The 24,645-nt window shown below is 44.6% G+C and overlaps 1 protein-coding gene across 3 annotated transcripts in view; it reads right to left on the bottom strand.

The window, feature by feature from the left end:
• PIK3R6 (phosphoinositide-3-kinase regulatory subunit 6) overlaps positions 1 to 24,645 on the bottom strand; it is a 365,583-nt gene that overhangs the window by 147,282 nt on the left and 193,656 nt on the right. For all 3 annotated transcript variants that reach the window (XM_069200309.1, XM_069200310.1, XM_069200311.1), the window contains 3 exons: positions 16,579 to 16,647; positions 7,421 to 7,553; positions 6,102 to 6,171 (listed from right to left, as the gene is read on the bottom strand). In XM_069200309.1, coding sequence (XP_069056410.1) covers positions 6,102 to 6,171; positions 7,421 to 7,553; positions 16,579 to 16,647 — 272 coding nt within the window. The remainder of the gene's footprint in view (positions 1 to 6,101; positions 6,172 to 7,420; positions 7,554 to 16,578; positions 16,648 to 24,645) is intronic.

Here is a 24,645-nt window from a genome sequence, read left to right on the forward strand (position 1 = left end):
CTCACGCTCTTTGAGGGCCTTCGGATTCATGTGTTGACATGAATCGCAAGTCGAGACGTCGTGGTCGGAGCTCAAACACCATAGACAGTCGGAGTGAGGATCTGTAACTGACATCTTGCCCCCACACTCTCGACAGGGCTTGAAACCCGACTTCCTCTGAGACATTATTACCGCAGAGAAGACTACGCAGCAGACAATACACTGTAACCACGAAGGTAACAGTAGCTCCCTCGAAGATAACCGTTTCGAATGCACAGAAAAAAGGGAACTGTCATCGGCACGTCGGCGAGGACCTCTTATTGCCTGTATGACGTCAGACGGCGTCGCGTGGGCTAGAGTGACGTCCTCGTCGACGTGCAGAGACTAGTGAGAAGATTTCCGTCGAATGCTGGCGCCATGGGAGTATTCATCAGGTGAGGAATCCACAGGTAGTTGTATCCATCAGAAGGTTGTGGACACTTGCAGGTCAAGACTTGGACCATGTAAGCACCAGTGACAGAGTTACACCTTGCATGGCGAGAGTGGTTGATGAGTTCTCTTCTCTGGTTGCATAATTCAGACGCTTTTCGCCAGAGACACCGAGTTTTGATTGCTACCTTTCCATAACTCCTGCTCTATCCTGAACACTCAAGATCATCCTGGTGTCTCTACAATGGGAGGCGGACCATCATATTCAGCTCCCTAGGTGTAATCTGGGGGCATGGGGGTAGTCACGGCCTCTTCGCTTCCATGCCCTGTGAGTAAGTGCCATACAACTCTCAAGTGCAGATACTTGGCTCTGGAAACCAATCATCAGCTGCCCTAAGTAGCAGGATATGTTCCCCCCAAAGGCATGTTTGCCCTGCTAAAGGGTTCAGAAGAACGAAACAATGGTATCCAGAGCTAACCATACTGACTGCACTTCAACACTAAAGTGATCACTAGAAAAATTGCAAGTTATGGACTACATTGAACTGCACTTAATATTATGCAGTGATGAGGACTAGGAAAGACCTGTGACCAATGTGCAACTTTACCCCTTAACAATTTTTTTTCCCATGATTCACCATACTCTGTGCAACTTCACAGGAAACAAAATCTTCTCTGGGAATCACAATTTTGGAAAGATTCTGCCTCTGGCTGTTCTTTTCTCAGATGACCCCTTGACACTGGAAGTCCTCTATCAAGTATGCACAGCTCATTTCTGCTCCCAACTAGTAGGAACATTCTCATTATTCCACTTCCAAAACCCCATGGAGGTCTGCAACAGATATTTCCTACCTATGCTCAGAGTATGTGTTGGACTTTTTTGCTTATGCAGGGTCATCCCCAATCTTTTTGCCTCCTGCCTCCTATTTTTTCTGACCTGTTGCTGTTGGTTTTTGAACTCTGAGCACTTTACCACTGCTAACCAGTGTTAAAGTGCATATGCTCTCTGTGTAAATTGCATGTAATTGGTTTATCCATGATTGGCGTATTTGATTTACTAGTAAGTCCCTAGTAAAGTGCACTAGAGGTGCCAGGGCCTGTAAATCAAATGCTACTAGTGGGCCTGCATCACTGGTTGTGCCACCCACATAAGTAGCTCTGTAATCATGTCTCAGACCTGCCATTGCAGTGTCTGTGTGCAGTTTTAACTGTAAATTCGACTTGGCAAGTATACCCACTTGCCAGGCCTAAACCTTCCCTTTTCTTACATGTAAGGCACCACTAAGGTAGGCTCTAGGTAGCCCCAAGGGCAGGGTGCAGTGTATGGTTAGGGTAGGATATATATTAATGTGTTTTATATGTCCTGACAGTGAAATATTGCTAAATTAGTTTTTCACTGTTGCAAGGCCTGTCCCTCTCGTAGGTTAACATGGGGGCTACCTTTAAATCTGATTAAAGTGTAGATTCCCTTTGGGAGAGGATGGACATGTGGAGTATGGGGTCTCTGAGCTCACAATTTAAAAATACATCTTTTAGTAAAGTTGATTTTAAGATCACACTTTTAGTAAGTGAGCATTTTCTTGTTTATACCATTTCTGTGACTCTGCCTGTTTGTGGATTCCCTGTCTGGGTCAGTTTGACAGTTGGGCTGGTTGCACCTCACACTAGACATTAACACAAAGGATGCTGGGGTGTAGTCTGCATTTCCTGATGAGCCATCTGTGCTAGGAGGGAGTGGAGGAGTGGCCACTTACACTTGAAAGGGCTGTTGCTGCTTCTGCCAGAGTGAGAGGGCAAATACTGGACTTTGTGTGCCTTCCATCTTGTGAAGAAATCTCCAAGGGCTTGATTTAGAGCTTGCCTCCTGTTGTTTGAAGTCTCAGGGACAGCAAAGACTTCTCTCTGCCAGCACCTGGAGTCTCTGGAGAGACTCCTGCTCTGACAAGTGGTGCCCTATCCAGTTCCTGTGCCCCTGGAAGGAAATCTGGTGGAAATCCAAGGAAATCGACTTCGGACCGACACCGCTGCTGAATCCGGTGACCCCACCTGCACCTGATGCCGTGACCTTCACTGGAATGCGACGATCTTCGCAAGCACGAAGCTGCTGCAGCCCCGCTGAAGTCCGCAACTCCGTGGAAGTCGCCGCACCACGCCGTGACCGACGCCGCTCGAAGTGCGCGGATTCAACATTTCACACTGACGCCGCGATCCCTGACTACACGCATCGACTTGTTTTCACTCTTCACCAAAGGTACTGTACTTGGGGGTCTACGCGACTCCGTGTCCGGCGCCGCGGGTGTCGGCTTGTTGGGAACGACTCCGTCACAATGCCGTGTTAACACCTCATAGAAGCATTCTGTGTTTCTAAGCGCTATTTTTGAGTTTAATCTTTAAAAATTCATAACTTGACTTGTGTAAGTCGGATTTTTGTCGTTGTGGTCTTGTTTTGTTTAGATAAATATTTCTTATTTTTCTAAACTAGTGTTGTGTCATTTTGTAGTGTTTTTATTAAGTTACTGTGTGTGTTGGTACAAATACTTTACACTTAGCACTTTGAATTTAAGCCTACTGCTCTGCCAAGCTACCAAGGGGGTAAGCAGGGGTTAGCTGAGGGTGATTCTCTTTTACCCTGACTAGAGTGAGGGTCCTTGCTTGAACAGGGGGTAACCTGACTGTCAACCAAAGACCCCATTTCTAACAGTATGCATCTACAGGTAAGAAATATGGCAGAACCCTATAAGAGGTTGAATGAAAAATAAAAGCACAATCAAGAAAAGTGGATGGAAATAATGAGGTGTATTACATTTCTGTTCAACGCTGAGGGGAAGAGCAGGAGAACACTGTAGAACTGTCTTCTTTTTGCCAAAATATTTTTATTAAATAATTTAAGTATTCTAGACACAGAGGCTCACTGTATGCACTTATCCTGAAAAAAAAGTAAGCCATCATAAATGAGCAGATTCTTAACAAGAATAAAAAAACAATATATGGAAAAAGTAGTGATGAAGGTGGGGAAGGCAGCAGAGAAACAAATTATCAAAAGTCAAGGAATATATCCCTTCAAACCCCAGCATCGTCACAATATGCAGCCAAAATGATATAATGGAAACCTAAGGTAAAAGCATCCTGGGACCCTCGCTCCCCAGAGCTTCATCCTAATTACGTAGCTTCCATTATTTCTAAAGCAGACTAGGTACTACCCTTGTGAGTGTTTCAAAATTGTTAGCCAACATTCCCCTTTTAAACAATTGTAATGTCCCTTTTCTGGGTCTCATGTCATGAGAGGATTTTGAAGTCTCTCATCTTCACATCCTTCCACTTGGTAGCTGCTTGTGACACCACTTCTCTCTGAGAGGACGCAACTCCACTATAGCAGACAGAGGACCCTAGGTCCTCACACCTGGAGCTCTGGTAGGAATTCCTGGCTCCCTGCATACCTCCAATATAGCCTGAGGATTGTCCTAAATCTTCACTCTCTCAGGAGTTGAAACTCTAGTGCTCTCATCATATTGGCTCTCGTGGTGCTCTCCAGGCAGAACACCTTTTTTCCAGCCAAAACACAGATGTGATTGCACTTTCCTTGCAGTTCTTGGATGACCAAATGGCATCCTTTGCGACTCAAATATGGTTGCTAAGCTCTTCACCCATCTGGCTGTGCGTGACTTTCACTTTCATCTCCTCCAGCGGTTCTATGATGAAACTGTTGCAACAGGTTGTACACCAGTTATTAATCCTATAGCAATAATGCGATTTGGAGATGTTTATCTCCCTCCATACCTTCAGAATGTCACCAAGTAGGGATGATGGGAAACAGTCCCTATTGTCCACATTTGCCCTTGACTTGTTTTTCTTAAGAGGCATGTCTAGGCACGAAGGGCCACCAGGTAAAATGTCCAGCAGAGACAACAAGTATCCCTTATATTCCAACTGTTTCATTCCATGTTAATTATGCTGGAGGACAGAAATGGACCCATCCACTCAGATGCCTTTCCGGGGTCTCCAGTCAGCTGGGCAAACACCTTAAGTACTTCCACTTCATGTCTCTTGGCACTGTCTTAAGCATCAACATCCACTGCCAGTTCTGCTGGCAAAAACTGTGACCATGGGCCCATACTCAACATTCTGCAGCCATGTTCAGCCCTGGCAAGGGACCTGTGCCAGACCTCGACAAGGAGATGTCCGTTTAGTAGCTTGGCAATCTCCAATCTGTATGCTACGTTCTAGTAAATGAACAGAAACATGCCTGGGGGATGGTAGGTGAGTGGAACTGCATGCATCATATCTGCATTGTAGAAGAGAGGGTGTGGCTACAGTACTTATTTTACTATGAGTTTAGCACATTTTCTATGATCTGAATAATCCAAAGGTGAAACCCTTGTGAAGGTAGAGAGTTTGCAAGCCTACTTGAGGAGTTTCCTTGAAGTGCAAGTGTTGGGTGATAAGGCCGGATTTCAAGGCTTTTCTAAAAAAAAAAAAGGGCTGGGTGATCTCTGAAATGAAGTGTATTTCAAAACTTTAGGGCCTGAAGTGAGAAATGTCATTCTCTAATGACAATGGGTATAGAATGATAGTGGTATCTTGAGTCTTTACAGATTGGCCTTGAAAGTTTGTATGCAGCAATTCTCTTGTACAGCTGGGGCAGTACTGTAACTTCAAAACATCTGCATGTGAGGCGCAGCATCAAAAAGCACCGTTTAGCTCTGGCATGAATGAGTGTGGATGTCAAGAGGTCTTTAGTTTTAAGGACAGCAGTGATTCTGATATCTTCATTACTAATGGGCCAGGCTTAGATGCAGTGATACCGGCAACACTTATTCTCCAATTCCAGGCTAAGTTCTGCACCTAGATCTGGTCACTGCATGGTATGTTACTTGGTTCATAACTCTTCCACAATTCTGGGGACTATGCCACTGATAGTTACCGAGCATATGGTAAATGCTAGCAAGGGGCTCCATTCAGGTTGGGGAGCAGGGTTGTAAATCAGGCACAGGGGATTTTATGGACTAGGTAGGGGAGCATTGCCTGCTCTTCCTGTGGTGGACGAAGCTAAGCTCTGCCTGTATCCGCACACAGGAAAACTGGGGCCAGTGTTTTCGGACCCAGTACTTTCAGGTCTTGAAACACTAGATCACTCGCAGTATGGCAAAGAGGTCACTCCCATAGTGGGTACCGCTCAACCACACTCAAAATGAGGGTTTGATTGTTTTATGGACTTTTGGAAGAGGTTTAGCTAGTATACGCTCTGACTCTGTAGAGTACGTTAGAACAGCAGAGCTCACCACTTGCTAAGACACCAATTCAATGGCATAATGAAACTTTAGCCCCCCGCCCTGCAAAGTACATGGAGGGGGCACCCTCCGACTCAGTCAGGAGCTCTCAGGCCAGGGAACTGACGCCTTTGCACAGTTCTAGCTGTGCTGAGAGGTCCCACTGAAGCTCGCCCCAACAACGCACACCTGGGGGCTGCAGGGATTAATGTTACGCCACTGCACCGACTATTGATAGCTCGAGTTCTTCTTTGGTACATGGATAGATAATTAGTGGACGAATAGGGTTTACAAAAGGATAGAATACTTTACTTGTCAGTCTCATGGGTGAAATATCTTTGCTTAGCATGGAAGAGAATCGTTTTACCACTCACAATTTTAGTGCACTAATTCCAAACGCATCATGTTTTGAAAAATCTTACTCACTTCTCTTGATGTGGACAACACTCATTCCGGAGTCTCTGTTCTGCAATAACCATTCTTTGGTAAAACAACCCTGCCAAAAATATGAAGAAAAGTCATCAGCAGAACTTCATTCAGTTAAATGGTAGTCACTCTCAATGACCTTTTGGAATATGCATTGAACAATCCAAAAATCACAAAGATCATAGTGAGTTGGAAGACGTGTTTACAACACTCGACAAGCATGATGTCATTGACAGCCAACTGTGGACTCTGAGGAGCATCTCAAAGTGACCTTTGTGATTCTATATTATTTTACAAAGGTACGACCAAACTGTGATTTCAAATCAGGAAACATACTACTAAATCATGAGAAAAATGCAAGGTAAATTCAAATTACTTCAGTCTAAAAACTAGTAAATGTGAAAAAAGAAAATTCACAGAAATTCGAGAAACTCGCTGAAGTAGACCAAATAGGATAAGTTTGGATTTTCATCAAATTTAACTCCTAGCGTGGCATAACCAAAAGCGATAGTCACGTGAAGTAATCGGGGTCAAAGGTAATACTGCATGACACATTAACAGTTTGATATTCATCAATAATAGGAATAGAATGTCACAGAGGATGGAAATAGAAAAGAAAACAGAAAGTGTCCAAAAAATTCATAAAGCTGTAGCTCATTAAGGGGGACAATTAGAAGTTTAGCAGGAAAGCAGCTAACCTAGACAGCCATCAGGGCTCTGAAGCTTTAGTTTCATGCCTTTCAAATAATAAATATAAGTACACCCACTTAACTTGAGAAGCGCTCTGCAGAAGCATTTTTGAACCACATTTATGTGCCCAGGATAAAGGCTATGCCATGCATTACCAAAAATGTTTGTATTCCCAAATTAAGATGTTACAAAATAATAAAGAAAACAGGGTAGACAAAAGAAAGAAAGAACCAATATGGCCAAGAAACAAACAATTAGATTTTTAATTAATTTGGCTAAATTTGAGTTCTGTGCATTCATTCCAAGAAAGAATTACTAAGTTATAGTCAACCGACAACGCTGAGTACAATGATGGCATAACTGATGAACATCAAGACCACACAGGATCCAGAAAGTGGCACTGAAGACCCCATCCACTACATCACCTTTGCTCTTCTTTTTTTAAGCTGAATAAAATGGATCACATTGTGTAACAATGATCTTGGGTAGCAACTTTCTTAACTACAAAACAATCATGAATGATTGACTGAAACATGGCATCATTCCACATTCTAGGTCGCCTTCTAGCGAGCTTCATTCCAGGCCTCGATCCATGGTTATTTGTTGACTGACAGCAAGCCATGACATACCGGGGACTTTCCTTTCCCTTTTCAATCCCTTCGCATAGTTCAGGCCAATGGCGCAGTAAGGTTTGGGGAGAGTTAACAGCTTTTTGCAGAAGTCATACACTCGTTCATAAAGGTCATCCGAAATGTAAGGAGCCTGAAAAGGAAAGGAAAGAGTTAAAGGATAACTGCATTGTTGATTTTGATTGCTTGCTTTTTAGGTCTGGCTGACGGGAGGTTTAGCTTCCCTGGTGTTTGAACAAGTAGTAGATTAGAATTTGGCACCATGAAGGTACAGCGATGAAGCCTAGCCATTGTTCGTGATACATGGACAAATCAAGTCCCCTTTTTGCGCTGATGACTGCTTGCATTGCTTTCTTTAGTAAGTTGTTGAGTGACTCTCCTATGAAAGAGAACAGTTTTGCACCTCCAGGCCTCATCCAGGATTTGGCACTCACCCCACAGATCTCTACCTTTTCAGTGTACATTTCCGGACCAGGAATATGCAATCATACAACAAGAGGCCCAGAGGGAACAGGAGGAGCACGTTTGCAGTATTCTGCAGATAAACCTTGGGTTAATGCGCTTTGCCCGATGCTTTACATCAAGCCATTGTGGGAGAGAAAGGTCCAAGGACAAGTCTGGGAGTTTGTAAGAGTGTGGTCGCTGTTATGGACTGGGACACAAGAGCAGGAGATGTGGCAGCATCCTAAAAGGGGAGGGGGGAGGGAGCATGTTCTTTCTCCTGCCCGATAACTGGCTGACTTGCGTCCCTGAACTACTGTGTGCACAACTCTATTTGAGAAAATGACTTTATACGCATGCACTTGCGTGTGTGTCTCAGTGTGACTTGTGTGTGCCTGAGCATATGCGTATGTATGAATAAAGCTAGACCTATTGGGTTTGTCAAGGCGCTTCATAGGTGATAATAATTATCCTCTCTGGATTCGTTCTGTCAAGTCATTCACATTGAAATTAACAATACCAGGACAGCACAAAGACATGGGCCACACCGCAAAAAAGAGTTCATGGGATATTTTGCTTTCATGAAGACACAGACCAAAGTTATCGCCATTAAGGTGGCACCTTACACAGGAGAACTAAAGCTACTTGTCAAAAGAAATACGTATTTTCAAGATGAGTAGGGGGTCTATATGTCAAATAACTAAAGAAAAATGAAGGTGGCCCTTGTAAAGGCACCGGGGATTGGCTCTGCTAAAAGGAAATGAGAGCCGGACTGGGCTACATATTTAGATGTACTGATTATGGAATACAAGACAGTAAATGGGCTACTCAATACACTTTATGTAGCATCAAAACATGATGTTTCCCCTTCAATTAATGCATTCTTATTTAGTTGCATTCCCTAGTAAAAACAAGCAGTTGTATACATCCAATATTGTTGTGCAAATTTAGTGAACAACAAGAACCAATCATAAGCAATGAACAATATGAAGCAATCAATAGTTTGTCAGAAATATTTTTTTCATAAAATTACCCTATCCCAGAAAAAAAAAATCAAACAAATTAACACACCAGTATTGTATTCTAGAAATGGGATTATGTTAAATGTACATAATGTTCAGTGAATCCCACTCTATATTACTAGGAAGAGCGGCTAAGGAAAGAAGAGGAAGTGAGGGAATTGAAGGAGGGGTTTGTTGGATCAATAGTTTAATCACTCAGTGCCAGCGGTTGGTATGAGTTTAGTTTGCCAGGCAGTGCCCTTCCACGCATTTTTCATGCCATTTATTCAGTAGTCTCATTAAAACTGTACTAAGTAATCTGTTATCTGATGAAAAAATGTATTAATCATATTTAGTAACACCTTATGTGGTAGAGACTAGCAGGTAATTAGCACCATGTTTCCATAGAAAAGGCTTTTTTTTTTTTTTTTTTTTTACTTTCCTATATCTTTGGCGTCGTTTGACGAATCTTCATGAATTTTTCCACAAAAAAGTGTGCCTGTGATGCTTGCTGTGCATGAACATTTTCGGGGTGATTTGTCACATGTGGGCTGAGAAAAAGGGGATGGGGTCAAAAAATGTGTGTTAAAAACATGTGTTTTCCATGTTAATTCCTATAGGGGTTTTGAACACGACTACAGCCTGAACCGCTGGACAGAATTACACCAAATTTGGCAGAAAGCAAGAATATGTTCCATAGATTGTGCTTTGTGCTATTTGGTGTAAATCCATTCAGTAGTTATTGAGAAATTTTAAGAAATCCAAATTTGTATATCCCTGACCGCAACAACTTTGCAAATAATGATGGGCTCGTGCTGGGAAATGCAGAGCTCTTATTGGCTGCCAACACTTCAACCAGGAAGTGTTGGCAGCCATCGTGGGACTTGGCTTCAGCAGTGTCCCAAAAAAAAATAGGGGCCAGTATAGGGACACCCTGACCCATTAGTTCTTGTGCTTGGGTCCTAGAGGGACCCCCGCTAAGGCAAAAAAGCACTTTAAAAAAAAGCTTAGTGTGAATTTGTCATTATGTTGCAATTCACTGTAAAATAATAATATGCCCCCGTGCCCCAGTGGCCACCACCTCCCTTAGGCAAAATGTATTTATTTTACTAGGGGGTGATCCTGAGGACCACCCCCGAGGACTGCCATCTCCCTAGGGCTAACATAGAATTATGCGCAGGGGCCTTGCAGCCCCCGCAGCCCCTGGGACCATCACCTTCCTGGGGCAAATAGCAAAAGAAATGCAGGGGAGACAAGTGGCCCCCCTGCAGCCCTGTGGATTGTCATCTCACTGGGGCAAATAGTGAAAGAAATGCGGGGGCTGAGTGCCCCCCCAGAGACTGCCACCACCCTGGGGCTTAAGCACTGATGAATGAAGGGGGGGCATGTGCCCCCTCCCAGCCCCGGGAATCGTCACCTCCCCAGGGCAATTTACTTGAACTATGGGGGGGCTGAGCACCCCCTCCCATAGCCACAGGGATTGCTACTTCCCTGGGGCAATTTACTTAAATTATGGGGAGCCGTGGGGTCCCCCCCTGCAGCCCCAGGGACCCCCACCTCCCCGAGGCTATTTACATGTCAAGGAGCCATTATTGGCTCTGGGGACCGCCACCACCCAGGGGGGGCTCCAGCTATATCCCAGGGTGCCCACCATGAGGGCACAGTCATTTCCTCTGACTTGGTGGGAGCTTTGAAAGCTTCCACCAAGTCAGAGAAAACACTTCAGTCCCAGTAAGCGAGAGTTATCAAACAGCTATCACTTGCTGGAAGCAGAGGTTTCCTTGATTTCCCTGCCCACGGGCAATGAAACAGGGGAAATAATTGCTTTTGCAGACAAGGAGCTACATCTTTAGCAGCTTCCTGTGTGCATAAGCAATGCCAGCTCCTGTAGGAGGCGTGGAGCTGGCTTGGACCACGGGGTACCCCGCGGTTCCCAATGCACACTGGGTGCCCTGCAGGGCACTCAGGTTTGAAGGCCGGGCCCCTGGGGGATGGGTTCCTTGGGGCCAAGAACAGCCAGCCTATATATATATATATATATATATATATATATATATATATATATATATATATAATATAATATATATATATGTATTTTTTTTTTTTTAATAGGTGGGAGGGTCGCGCAGCCCCCATACCCCCCAAAAAAAAGATTAGGCCGTTCTGGCCATGATGCTCATTTCACAAAAACTGAACCTCAGCAGGAAACAACTACAAATGTAAGTGTAGCAGGTTCCCCATTTAAAGCTCCACTTCTGAAAAGGACAAACGATCCTAACTCCTGGGCTTGGTGAAGGCAAAGCAAGTGTGTTCACTCTGTGATTCTATATTAAAAAACAATCTGAAATCCTTTGTGGAGGTGACTGGATCTTTCATCTACTGGAGTGCAATCAGACACTCTCACACCCACTCAGACACACCTATTCTTACACCCAGAGTGACAGGCGCTGTGGCACATGGCCAAAAAGGCATTGGGTGGTTAGGGTGGTTGGCCACAGTGACTAACCATAGACCAGGCCCTGTGGCTAACCCCCGCCGTGCACAGCCAAAGGCCGTGTGTGTCTGAGCGGCTATATGGGGGTGGCAGCAGGCCCTGCAGCCAACCCCTGCCATGCATGGCCAAAGGCTGTGCATTGCAGTGGATGGGTTAACTTACAGTAATGAAAATTACTTTACTTTAAAAAAAAAAAACATAGAAATTCACAGAAAAAAAACAAAGGTTATACCAGAAAAGATTAGCAGTAATAGTTTGAGTTATTTCACATAAATTTTTACTTGCTGCCTAAGGTAACTATAACTCGTGCCCTACTGCTAATTACCTCAGATATTACATCACTCATGACAACTTTTATAACGTCAATAAAAATATCAATGAAACATTATGTTAGAAATTGGGTTTTTGGTTGGCAGTCAGGTTGCCCTCTGTCCAAGCAAGAACCCTCACTCTAGTCAGGGTAAGTCACACACAATCCAAAATCAGCCTGTGCTCACCCTCTGGTAGCTTGGCACGAGCAGTCAGGCTTAACTCAGAAGGCAATGTGTAAAGCATTTGTGCAATAAATCATACAACACCATAGCATAACACCACAAAAATACACCACACAGTATTTAGAAAAATATATAATATTTATCTGGGTATCTTCAGGTCAAAACGATCAAAGTTGCAATACGAATTTGTAAAGATATCACTGAAAAGTGATAGAAAGTGTCTTAAGTCTTTAGAATATAAACAAATTCTCTTTCAAGCACAAGTACCTGGTTGGGAGTGGAAAAATCTCCTCAGAGGGCCACAAGAGAAGAGGTGCGTGGAAAAAGGGTGTGTGCGTCGATTTCTCCCCAGCACACACGGACTTGCGTCTTTATTTTCCACGCGGGGAAGTCGGCGTCGTTTTCCGGCGCGTGGACAATCTCTTTCTGTGGATCGCGGGGATTACCAGATGTCCCGGGTCTGTGCGTGGATTTTCCTGCTTGTTCTCCGGCTGCGCGTCGGTCTGTGGGGCTGCGCGTCGAAATTACGATCTCACGGCAGGCGTCGCGTCGATTTCTCCTCTAGACTTCGATCTGCGGGGCTGCGCGTTGAAATTACGATCTCACGGCAGGCGTCGCTTCGATTTCTCCTCTAGAGGTCGGTCGGCGTTGTCCTTGCGAGGCTGTGCGTCGGATCTTCGATCGTCCCAAGAGCGTTGCGTCGATCAGCGTCGGAGTGCAGTGTTTTTCTCACCGCGAAACAAGCTGTGCGTCGAAATTTTCGGCGCACGGAGCGTCCAAGTAAAAGAGAGAAGTCTTTTTGGCCCTGAGACTTCAAGGAACAGGAGGCAAGCTCTATCCAAGCCCTTGGAGAGCACTTTCACAGCCAGACAAGAGTTCAGCAAGGCAGCAGGGCAACAGCAAGGCAGCAGTCCTTTGTAGAAAGCAGATAGGTGAGTCCTTTGAGCAGCCAGGCAGTTCTTCTTGGCAGGATGTAGTTTCTGGTTCAGGTTTCTTCTCCAGCAAGTGTCTGATGAGGTAGGGCAGAGGCCCTATTTTATACCCAAATGTGCCTTTGAAGTGGGGGAGACTTCAAAGAGTGGCTAAGAAGTTCACCAGGTCCCCTTTCAGTTCAATCCTGTCTGCCAGGGTCCCAGTAGGGGGTGTGGCAGTCCTTTGTGTGAGAGCAGGCCCTCCACCCTCCCAGCCCAGGAAGACCCATTCAAAATGCAGATGTATGCAAGTGAGGCTGAGTACCCTGTGTTTGGGGTGTGTCTGAGTGAATGCACAAGGAGCTGTCAACCAAGCCCAGCCAGACGTGGATTGTAAGGCATAGAAGGATTTAAGTGCAAAGAAATGCTCACGTTCTAAAAGTGGCATTTCTAAAATAGTAATATTAAATCCGACTTCACCAGTCAGTAGGATTTTGTATTACCATTCTGGCCATACTAAATATGACCTTCCTGCTCCTTTCAGATCAGCAGCTGCCATTTCACCAGTGTGTGTGGGCAGCCCCAATGTTAGCCTATGAAGGGAGCAGGCCTCACAGTAGTGTATAAACGAATTTAGGAGTTTTACACTACCAGGACATATAACTACACGGGTACATGTCCTGCCTTTTACCTACACAGCACCCTGCTCTAGGGGTTACCTAGGGCACACATTAGGGATGACTTATATGTAGAAAAAGGGGAGTTCTAGGCTTGGCAAGTAATTTTAAATGCCAAGTCGAAGTGGCAGTGAAACTGCACACACAGGCCTTGCAATGGCAGGCCTGAGACAGGGTTAAGGGGCTACTGAAGTGGGTGGCACAACCAGTGCTGCAGGCCCACTAGTAGCATTTAATCTACCTGCCCTAGGCACATGTAGTGCACTCTACCAGGGACTTACCAGTAAATTAAATAGTCAATAATGGATAAACCAATCAGTAGTACAATTTACACAGAGAGCATATGCACTTTAGCACTGGTTAGCAGCGGTAAAGTGCCCAGAGGTCAAAAGCCAACAACAACAGGTCAGAAAAAATAGGAGGAAGGAGGCAAAAAGTTTGGGGATGTCCCTGTCAAAAAGCCAGGTCCAACACATTAGAAGACAAATTATTGAAGAACAAAACTGTGCATGGCGGTGGCGCGAGTTATAGTCACATGAAATAACTATTACTGCTGAATTTATATACATGTACACACACACACATATATATATATACACACATATACACACACATTCATAAATACATATACATGTTGTAAAGGCATTGCGTGGTAAAAGCAGGTGTTGTTCTCTCGTACATCTTTTCAGAGTACATCCAACCCCATCAATCTATTTCTGGGGACATCCAACCATACAATTTCCAAGTCTTTATAAAGCACATATCCTGGTACCCACATGCCCTGGGATGCTCAGCCTTGGAATCTCAGAATATAATTTACCACCTTCATAATGGAGACTAGCGAAGCAATGTGGTACAAGGTCCCTTGCTGCTGGCTCTCAGGTTACAAACATTCAATGGGATGGATCTAAACCCAATTTCAATTTACTGGTTGGGTAAATTTAGTGGAAACGTTGAAAGCTAATCACATATTCCAGATTTGATTTGTGACAGATGCCTTATGTTTAACAGAAGAGAGGATGTGTCTGCCGACTTTGGAACTGGGGAGACAGGTTCAAGTTCCACCGTTGGCTCGACATCCTGTGACTCTGGAGAAACCACTTCATCTCCCCGAGCCCCAAAAATGACCTTGTGCAATGCAACTGGTACTCATGTAAAGCGCTACTATGCTGTTGGTCGAGTGTGTGCTATATAAAACTACAAATATAAAGAAAAATAAAGGATTCTACTTTTTTAATTTCTCTTCAAGTCTGCAGGGGGGCGGGCAGAGAGGGCAGTGCCCCGAATGTTGGGTTGAACATTCAAAGGGCTCAGTAGTCCAAGTGCCGAGTCTGATCTTTCAAACAAGCATAGCTCAAGCCTTCATTGGCGCTCTCCTAATTTTGAGAGGACTGCTCAGCACTGCCTTTCTACCTGCTCCCATTAAGTTTGTCGAACAAATGATTTTTTTTTAACATGTTATTTGCCTAACAAAGGAGGAAGGAAATATTGCCAGACCAGAAACTCCAGAAAAGCTGAAGTGAAAATGCTTTTAAAGCAGCACAAAAGAGGCCACAGAGGACACAGGTTTCAGATTCTCACCTGGAGCTGGAACAGAGCAATTGCTTGGCAACCGCAGGGCGTACAATGACTGTGCGAGGGAAGAGAGTTCACCAGCTGGCGGGCCTCACCACGGATCTCATTACTATCAATGCACAGCCACCACCCGGCAGGGGCCTTTAGCAGTAACCAACTAGTGTAATAAGAGTCACGGAGCTGCTGCCGGCCGACCTGATCCGACGGCACTAAAGGACCCAGACGCTGGCTCAAGGGCGGACGAATGAATATATTAACCCACAGTGCACCAGGAGTAATGTTGACATGTGGACTCAGCACTGGCTCCCCCCATCATGTATACTTAATGTCGTAGGAGTTAGTTTGCGGGATGGTGCTTGCTGGTGAGCGTTCGGTGACGTGTCTTTCGTGTATTTAAAACGCAATATATATACCATAGTGTGAAAGAGTACCGTCATTCCTTCACCAACTTACTCAGTGGCTCAGTAGGGAAAACAATTAAGGTAGGAAGTCGTTTAATAGATAAAATCTCGAGTTTAAGGTGTGGCTTTGCAATCATTTTTACTACAATTATGTGACTCTGTAGGGTTACCAGATAACCCTGGTTTATAGGACATATTTGTTTTTTGGATATCTGTTGATGTGCCGTGACAAATTTGTGATAATGGAATAACGGGCCCAGTTTTGAGGAAGGGGGAAGAAAGCTCGTTTACTGCAATTAAAAAGCTGTTTTTCCATTGGCCTCTTATGACCGACATTTGCCAGGAAGGCAGGGTCAAGAATACAGAAGTTGCACTTTTCACTCTTGCTCAGATGTGCTCTTAGGAACACAATGGGCTCTGCTGCCTCGCTCTTAGATGGGCTCCTTAGAGCACCACGTGCTCCACTGCTGCGCACTTGGACAGATGTGCTCTTAGGAACACAATGGGCTCCGCTACTTCACCCTTGGTCATATGGTCTCTTAGGAGGATAACAGGGTTACATTAGGGCACACTTGTTCAGATGCACTCTTAGGAACATGGCGGGCTCCACTGCCTGGCCCTTGGTCAGATGGGATCTTAGGAAGAGAACGGGATTCCATTGCAGGACACTTGTTCAGATGCGCTCTTAGGAACTCAATGAGACCCATGGCCTCGCCCTTGGTCAGATTGGCTCTTAGGAACACAACAGGCTTCCATACCGCATACTTGTTCAGATGTCCTCTTAAGAACACAACAGGCTGCCAGTGGCGTAGCGTGGGGGGTGCAGGGGGGGCCGGCCGCACCGGGCGCAACATCTTGGAAGAGACTCCAGTGCTAAAATCCATGGGTTAGGGGGCGCAAATTACTTGCCTTGCCCCGGGTGCTGACAACCCAAGCTACGCCACTGCAGGCTGCACTGCTCCACTCCTGGTCAGATGTTCTCTGGTCTCTGAAATGAAGCTGCTGCACTGTATCACGTGTTAAGTGCTCTGTGGTTCCGAGAGAGAGTTGAGTCTTCCCATCATACGGGTATATATGTACGTATAGGTTTCGAATATCTGGTCACATTTTAACTTAGGTGACAGCTGCCCCCCCTCATCTTGAGAACATATGGTGTTTTCTTACCTTGACGATTGTATACATAAGCGTGTGAAGCAGGGGAACAATGTGATGTTTATGACCTCCTCTTTCGGCCTACAAATAGAAGAGCAAATGCAATCACTTTAACCACGATTGAAAAACCAAATAGTGTTTCTAGCGCTCTCAATTAGTTAGCAAACATACATATCACTAGAAGATAGCAGCTAGGAACCACCAACCCTGCCTGGACTATCCTTTCCAATGACCTTTAACTCTTTTGATCTGTTTAGCTTCGCATCACTCCTTTTACAATGGAGGTAGAAAGGAGGAGGAGTAAGGGAGAGGCAGAAAGTGGTAGAAGTGGTGAGGGAGAGTGATGCAGAGTCTGAGATAAACAGAGATGGGATGCACTAAAAGGGACAGGCGTGGCAAGCCTGCCGATTTGGGGCCCAGTGTAATTTGGCTGTCTTGGCAGGCTTGCACCATTCCATTTCACCTTATGTAGGATTCTGTCTAGGACAAGACACTTTAAGGCAGTCTCCTATGGCACCACCAGTAGAATGGCGCCAAAGTGCCCTTAAAAGAACATAAGCAGCACCTGTCCTCTCATTTTGGGTCAGAGGGCACCAAAGTGTCACTTTGCTTATGGTGAATTTCACTTTCTGGAATAGATAGAAGTAAAGAAAGAAAAGAGAGGCGGAAGTTAGGAGAGGGTACACACCGGATGGCGACTGAAGGAGTCGTGTAAAGCAGCAGAGGAGCATGAAGGAGAGGGGAGGGTACATGACAGTATGGAGAAGCGAAAGCAGTGCAACTAACTCACTAAAGTCAATGCCGTACTAACTCATAGGATCTTCATTCAGGCAATGGAACAAAGAGCATTTTTCTCAAGCACAAATGACATTAAACAACATGCCGCTGTGCGGAGCCCAAGCCAACTATCCATGGCTTCCAAACCACCGGCCCCTAATCTCAGTCAAGATTATGGTAAGAGTGGCCGCAACAAGAGAGGGTATGCGGGTCATCTAACAAAGACACATTTAGCGCTTCAGTTGCCAGTAGTGACGTCACAGTAGCCTTAGACGGGAACAGTCCAGGGATGTTCTGCACTGCAGGCAGAACAGAAATACACCAGCCGAAGGGCGCAGTTTACCCAAGCAAGGTCTACAGGCAGGTAAACGTTTGAAGAGAGGTGGAGAGAGAGGAGGCAAGAAAAGAGAGGTGAGGCAGAGAGAAGTAGGACAGAAAGGGGGTTGAGTTAGATAAAGTTAGAGGCAGAAAGAAGTCGAGGCAGACAGGCCGGGCAGTGAGATTGTCAGGGAAGTACAGAGATGCAAGGTGTAGAGAGGAGCAAGCTGAGAAGCAAGGCATAAAAGACACGTCAGGTTAGTAGTGAGGCAGGGCGAAAGGTAAGCCAAGAGGGGTAAAACGGTACAAAGAGATGAGCTGCAGCGAGGTGATGTAGACAGACAAAGATAAAGAACAAAAAGAAATGCGAGTCTGATACAGAGGTTGAGGTGGAGAGAGTGGTGAGGTAGAGAGACGAGACGGGAGAAGTAAAGAGAAAGGGGAGGTAGAGAGAGTGAGTTAAAGTAGAAGACATAAAGAGAGATGAGAAGGGAGTGAAGGGCCACAGACTGAAAAAGGTACAGCTAGAGAAAGGGAAGTAGCAAGAAATGAAGGTAGTGAGAGATGCGGTGTAGAGGGAAGAGAGGAAGAAAAGGGGAATATGTTGGGAGGACAGATAAGAAAGGAATGCAGAGGAAAATCAGCATTTGATTATTTCAAATAGGGTATTTGAACATAGTGCACATTGCCACGGTTTTGACCCTGCCACTAGGAATCTTGATGGCGTTACTACTTCCCTGTCATTGATGATGATCTCTCTACTAAATTGTTGTCCTATCCGAACCTCTGAACGTGTAGTATGAGCCTCAGCCTCCTTTTTTGCACTTGAGTTCGATACATCCCGATACTGAGCATGTGTTGCCTCTGCCCTGCCACTGGACTCATACTCACCAATGCCATTCCTTAATTAGTTGCTTCTCAACATCCTGTTAGTGACTCATGCCGTTTGCCACAGACACAAAGACTTGGTATATATGAAATGTCAGTTGTCTGCAAGTTTTGTGCAAGGCTCAACGTGAGGTCCCCCTGTCAGCTGATGAAATTAAGAACCCTTATTTTGCCCGGACGTTTTGTACTGCTTAACTTTCTTACCTTTCTGTGCCATGCTGCCCAACATCCTAGTCCTACTGAGAGCTGGAGTCCTATGACAGCTTGAACGTGTTAAGTGTATGCACATCCTAAGCAGTCATTTCTGGTGGGTCGCTGTCCCAGGTGGAAACTGCACATCCGGTAAATACATAAAGCACAGGTACAAGTTTACAAAGGGGCGTATTACACATAGTGCCCCGGAAGCGCAACAGGCATGTGTATTTGCGTTTTGCACCCCCAGAGCACTATGCTATTGTATGCTTGTGTTGCCCATTCTGTAATACTGATAGCTCTAGCACACATGTAGCACCAGCACTATCCTGAGAGGGCGTTCTCTTATTGGAAATCATTTTTCTTCTGCACCTGTATAACAGCTGTGGGCACAGAAAACATGCCGTTAGGAGGCGCACTGAAAGTGTGCCACAGAAAAGTGGTGCATGGCAGTGCACCTCCTGCAGGCAGCCCTCTGGAGGGGGAGTGGGGTTGTATGTTCCATAGACATCCCCCTGCAGGCAGGTGCAGTCACTCACTACACCCGTCTGCAGATGGATCTCTAACACCTCTTTAAGGTGCAGGCAGGCTGCGGCCTGCAAAAAGGAACACAGAGAGGCTTTGAAACAACTGCTCCATATTTCACTGAATGTGCTGCCCCCATACAGCACAAGTTTGCTGCTGCCCTAATGGCAGCACATCCACTGTAATAGGGCACACTATCTCTATTTGCACACAGTATTCCTGTTTGAAGGTGCGCTGTGGCGCAAACAAGGACAGTGCGCCCTATATGTAATACAGGCCCAGCTGTGCACCATATCCCAATTTATGCATTTTGGACGGGAAGGTGATGTATTGAGACCATGTTCTGCTACCCACGTTTACTTAGAAAAAAACAAACAAACAAAAAGTTAGTTTCCGATCATGTATAGCATGTGGCACAGAGTAAGGACCATAAAACAGGCACATAAAACATGCCCCTACATTGCACTGGGGCTCCTGCCTTTCAAGGGACCTTTAGTCAGCCTTCTGACTAATAATACCTTCAACATATGGAGAGTCTCCGGCGCCCCTGAACACGTTCTGCAGGGGGTGCCTCATCATTTTGTGTAATGCGGCCCTCTTTCATGTGATGTCATCCTGTCTTGATACTTAGCCACATTCTAACTTTCTTACAAAGGCTGAATTTACCATGTGTGACTAAAAAAAACTATTTTGTTTTTTAAAGGTACCTTTTAGGCCAAGAATCTTGCCTCCATACAGTTCAAGTTAAATATACCTAATATAAAAGTTCTGCACATATCAAGAAAAAATGCAACACACAGACTGCTGGGGCTATAACTGAAAACAACACTGCTACTAGCAAAGGCGTGCAGACAGAAAATTGTGCTGTGAGGTGTCTTGTAGGTTGGGATGGAGAAAGGACTAAGGTACCTCAGGGCAAGCTGCTGTTTAGTGATGTACACACCTTCAATTTGTAAATTAGGAATCCTCTGTTCATTGCGTGGCACAGGTCAACAGAGGTCAACAGCCACAAGACTCACAACACAGCACATTCATGACTCCTCAGACGAGTCTATGCCCTCATTCTCATGATACATACTTATGGTAAATCACCTAGCAACGTTTAACCGAACATGCAGTAGGTCTTCATGCCTGCACGCAGGATGCAAGACTTTACCTTTAAATTGCAGACGTAACCTGTACATCAACTCTTGAAATGTGTTAAATAGATTTAGCGATAACAACCGATTGAAATCTAAAGGGTTCACGCACAACATCCTGAGTTAACCATTGGTGGTTCACAAAAAGAGAAACACAACTGTTTTAGTGTCCCTTTTTGCAACATTATCTGTCGAAAGATATAAGGACCAAAGTGCCTGTCACTTCGCCCTCTTCTATCAGTGAAACAGCAGACACTTGATAACAGCCATGCACTCAGTCTCATATTAGACCTTCATAGATAACAGCATTTCTTATCAATAGGACTCTTAGCAACCACCTCAACGGCAACATGCAGCATCAATTTATGACAGGGACGTGTCCTAGCAACATGTACATTGCACTACGATGAACAAAGATCGATGGCCTGCATGCCATCCTCGGAGCTATTTTAGCACACCGCCTGCTCTACTGTAAGTAATCCCTGGAGGCAGTGATTGCACACTGCCTGCTCTACTGCAAGTAATCCCTGGAGGCAATGATTGCACACCGCCTGCTCTACTGCAAGTAATCCCTGGAGGCAGTGAATGCACACCGCCTGCTCTACTGCAAGTAATCCCTGGAGGCAATGCTTGTACACCGCCTGCTCTACTGTACGTAATCCCTTAAGGCCATGTTGGCACAACACCTGCTCTACTGCATGTAATCCCTGAAGGCCATCTTGGCACAACACCTGCTCGACTGCATGGCATCCTTGGAGCTATGTTGGCACAACAAAGGCTCTGCTGCATGTAATCCCTGGAGGCAGTGATTGCACACCGCCTGCTCTACTGCATGTAATCCCTGAAGGCCATGTTGGCACAACACCTGCTCTACTGCATGGCATCCCTGAAGGTCATCTTGGCACAACACCTGCTCTACTGCATGGCATCCCTGGAGCTATGCTGGCACAACACAGGCTCTGCTGCATGTAATCCTTGGAGGCTATGTCAGCACAATGCCTGCTTTACTGAAAGAACATATGTTGGATTCCAGTTTCCAGCAGACTGACATATCATGTTCCTGTGCTACTGACAAAGCAAATTATGCCAGCTGCATGATGCAAGACACATAAAAAATGTGAACACTGCCGTGAGTTCCAAGGACATGGCTCATTGTATCGCTTCTTGCGTTTCTGTTACAATAGTATCAAAAGAGGACATTACTTATACATACTACTTTTCGTTTCACAAGTCATTTCCGTATAGCAATTCATACTAGCAGCTAGACGCGGCCTAGACACTAAACGCTGGGGTAGCTTCGAGGCGGAGGCGTGGCTCTGGCTCAGCTTGGGCTCTGCTTTGAACCTGGGGCCCAAAATGAGAAGAGCTTTCACAGCGGGCGATGTGGTTTGGTGGAGACAGCTGCCAGCCATATAACATGGGCACAAGGTTCAAATCCCGGCCTCCACTCAGCAATCTGGGAATCTCAGAAAATCTCTGTTGAAAAACTGTGGAACACAGATTATGTCTGATGTGAAACGCTCCTATGTCCCTGGGTAAGGCTCACACTATGTTAAACTACCAAAAATAAAATGTGGGTTTGGTCTGGCACCCATCTCTAATTTTGTTCTCCACAAATTAAGAACAAAACATTAACCATTTATGTCAGTAAGACATACCCATCTTCTGGCTGAATTGTGCAGTATGAAGCTAGAAACTCTGGGATCAATTTCAGCTTCTTTGCCTCACTAAACTGTGTGATCCTAGGCAACTACTTCAGTTCACCGAGTCTCCTGTTGTTAATGATCACATACCAATGAATTGTCAAATATGGCCATTCAGTATGTGCCTGTACAGAAGTCTCTCTTAATGTAATAGACTAGTGTTGCTCCATCTAGAATAAGAATCTGCCCCACACACAGGGTATGCATGATAACGGACTTGCTCCTTAGTTTACAAATGGCATCCTTGACCAGGAGGGGATGGAATTTGTGTCAGTTCGTGTTTGCAAACTATCACTTTTAATAAATACTTCTTAATCCAGAAATATAATCTGATGTACTCTGGTGAACCGTGTTATAGACGTACTTTTTTCGTATTCTTAATAAAAGTGCATCAATTTTTTACATGATCTTCGTTTTCATGATTTACATGCCAAGTATTTTCATGGCTGGGCTCGTGCACAGGCCTTTACAGCCAGAGCAGACCCTTAACTCGGCTCTCAATGTTAATCTCAATGTTAATTTGTTCCCTCGCCACCTTCTACATGCAGCACTCTTAGCATAAGTTTTATTGATGGGTCAGTGAGGACAAACGTTGCATACATTACCTATGAGCGAAATTAACCTAAAAAACAACAAAAACCCTAAATCTGCAGGACATTTTTCGAGCAAATCATTTTTTTGAGAGAATGTTCTCTTAGAAGACTTTTCATGGGTTATCTATTACTTTTTGTTAGAATGTCATTCTCTTGTTTAAAAGCTTTGTGGCACTGCTGAACTTGACAAGTTTCATTTAAAAAACCTTTCAGAATTAAGGGCCGGATATATGAAGTTTTTTTTCATTTGTAAGCGGCCTGATTCACAGAATCGGACTGTTTGAAAATGCAAAAGGGCTTTTTCAAATGTACAAGCCCAAATTTGGATTCGGTAACCTGGTACCGAATCCCAATTTTGGAATGCATTTGCGTATGTGTAAGAGGCGTGTTTAGGGCGTACCTTCCTAATACCGATTCACATTAGTATGCACAAATGTTTACGACTGGAATGTGGTCGCCAAACATTTGCACTGTACTACCAACTCAATGTTGGTGGTAAGCCATTGGCAAAAGGGAAGGGGCCCCAGGCATCCCCTATCCCAGCAGGCCACCATCCTTGTGATTTTTGCAATTCCCAATGGGTCCCAAACTGAGACTTACCTCATTAATATTCATGATGTAGGTCTATTTGTGACCCACTAGAAATCGCAGAAAATTTTAAACACACTTTTATCCACTAGTTTTTACAATTACCAAATAGGGAACCGCAAAAATTAGCAATTTGGTAAAAGCAAACACCTGGCCCCAAGTCTCTAACTTCCCATACCTGGTTATAGCCGTAATGATACACAATATACAGTGCAATAACAGCACTGGTTTCATGTAAAAAAATATAATGCATTAAAACAAACACTGGCAAAGCCAATAAGTCTCACCTATGCAAGAGCTATTGGCTTTATCAATGTATTTTAACCAGGTTAGCAGTATAGCTCAAAAATAAAGAAAAAAAGCGCTATGACGCAGTCAGCACTGAGCGTGTCAGTGCTTTTTTTCCTTTACTTTCATCCATACTGCACAGCAGACGCACTGCAGTACAACATGACTAAACAACATATTGACAAAGTCAATAGCTCTTACAAAGCAGAGACCTACTGGCTTTGACAACGCTCATTTTAAAACGACTTTCTTGAACTCCACGGAGAAGGTGAGAGAACGGGACTTGCACTACTGCAGACGTCATGCACTGGAACTCAAAAGAAAAACTCCATAATGGCTGGAATACCCTTAATGTCTTCTTGGACACACTGGTCATACATAAAATAGCAAGAGGGAGCATCAACGTATTCCAGAAGGTGAGGAAGGTTTTGCAACTCAGATACAGAATTACACATTATACATTCACTTCCATCCCAGAGCAATTTGTTTTTAAAAGAATGGGTCTTTAAATTACACAGAGAACAGTACTGTTATTCAAACATGAAAAAATATTAAAAACAAAGAGGCAGACCAAAGTATGACAGCAAGCACAATTACAGGGGTTACACAGTAAGAAATCAAAGACCAAATAACAATGGGTCATATGTCTTATGTTATCCTCTGCGGATGGAATGATAAAGAGAACTTTCGAGTCTGGGCTTAATAGTTCTTCAGCAATTCTCACTAGACTTTAAAATGTCACCAACTTTAAACGCTCCATGTTCCTGGCACACTGCTGCATAACAATAAAAAAACACACGTGGGTCCACATAAAACCCTAATTGTGCATATTTATGATTTGCATTGCCCTTCTACTGTTGTTGCACTGCTGTCTCCGTAACATCTTGCTTTATAAAAGTCTATAAAGTCAAATCTTCCGCTGAGCCACAAATCTGCTCTCAGATTACCTTGAAATTTCCCAAAATTGAAAAATAAAATGATAACATTGCAGAGATTACCATCAATTTCAGAATATAAACAGGGTAGTTACTACCACGACTCTTGAAAGGATCACTGTTCCCACATTAG

The sequence above is a fragment of the Pleurodeles waltl genome, chromosome 7, assembly GCF_031143425.1.
Source record: "Pleurodeles waltl isolate 20211129_DDA chromosome 7, aPleWal1.hap1.20221129, whole genome shotgun sequence".
Taxonomy (NCBI): domain Eukaryota; kingdom Metazoa; phylum Chordata; class Amphibia; order Caudata; family Salamandridae; genus Pleurodeles; species Pleurodeles waltl.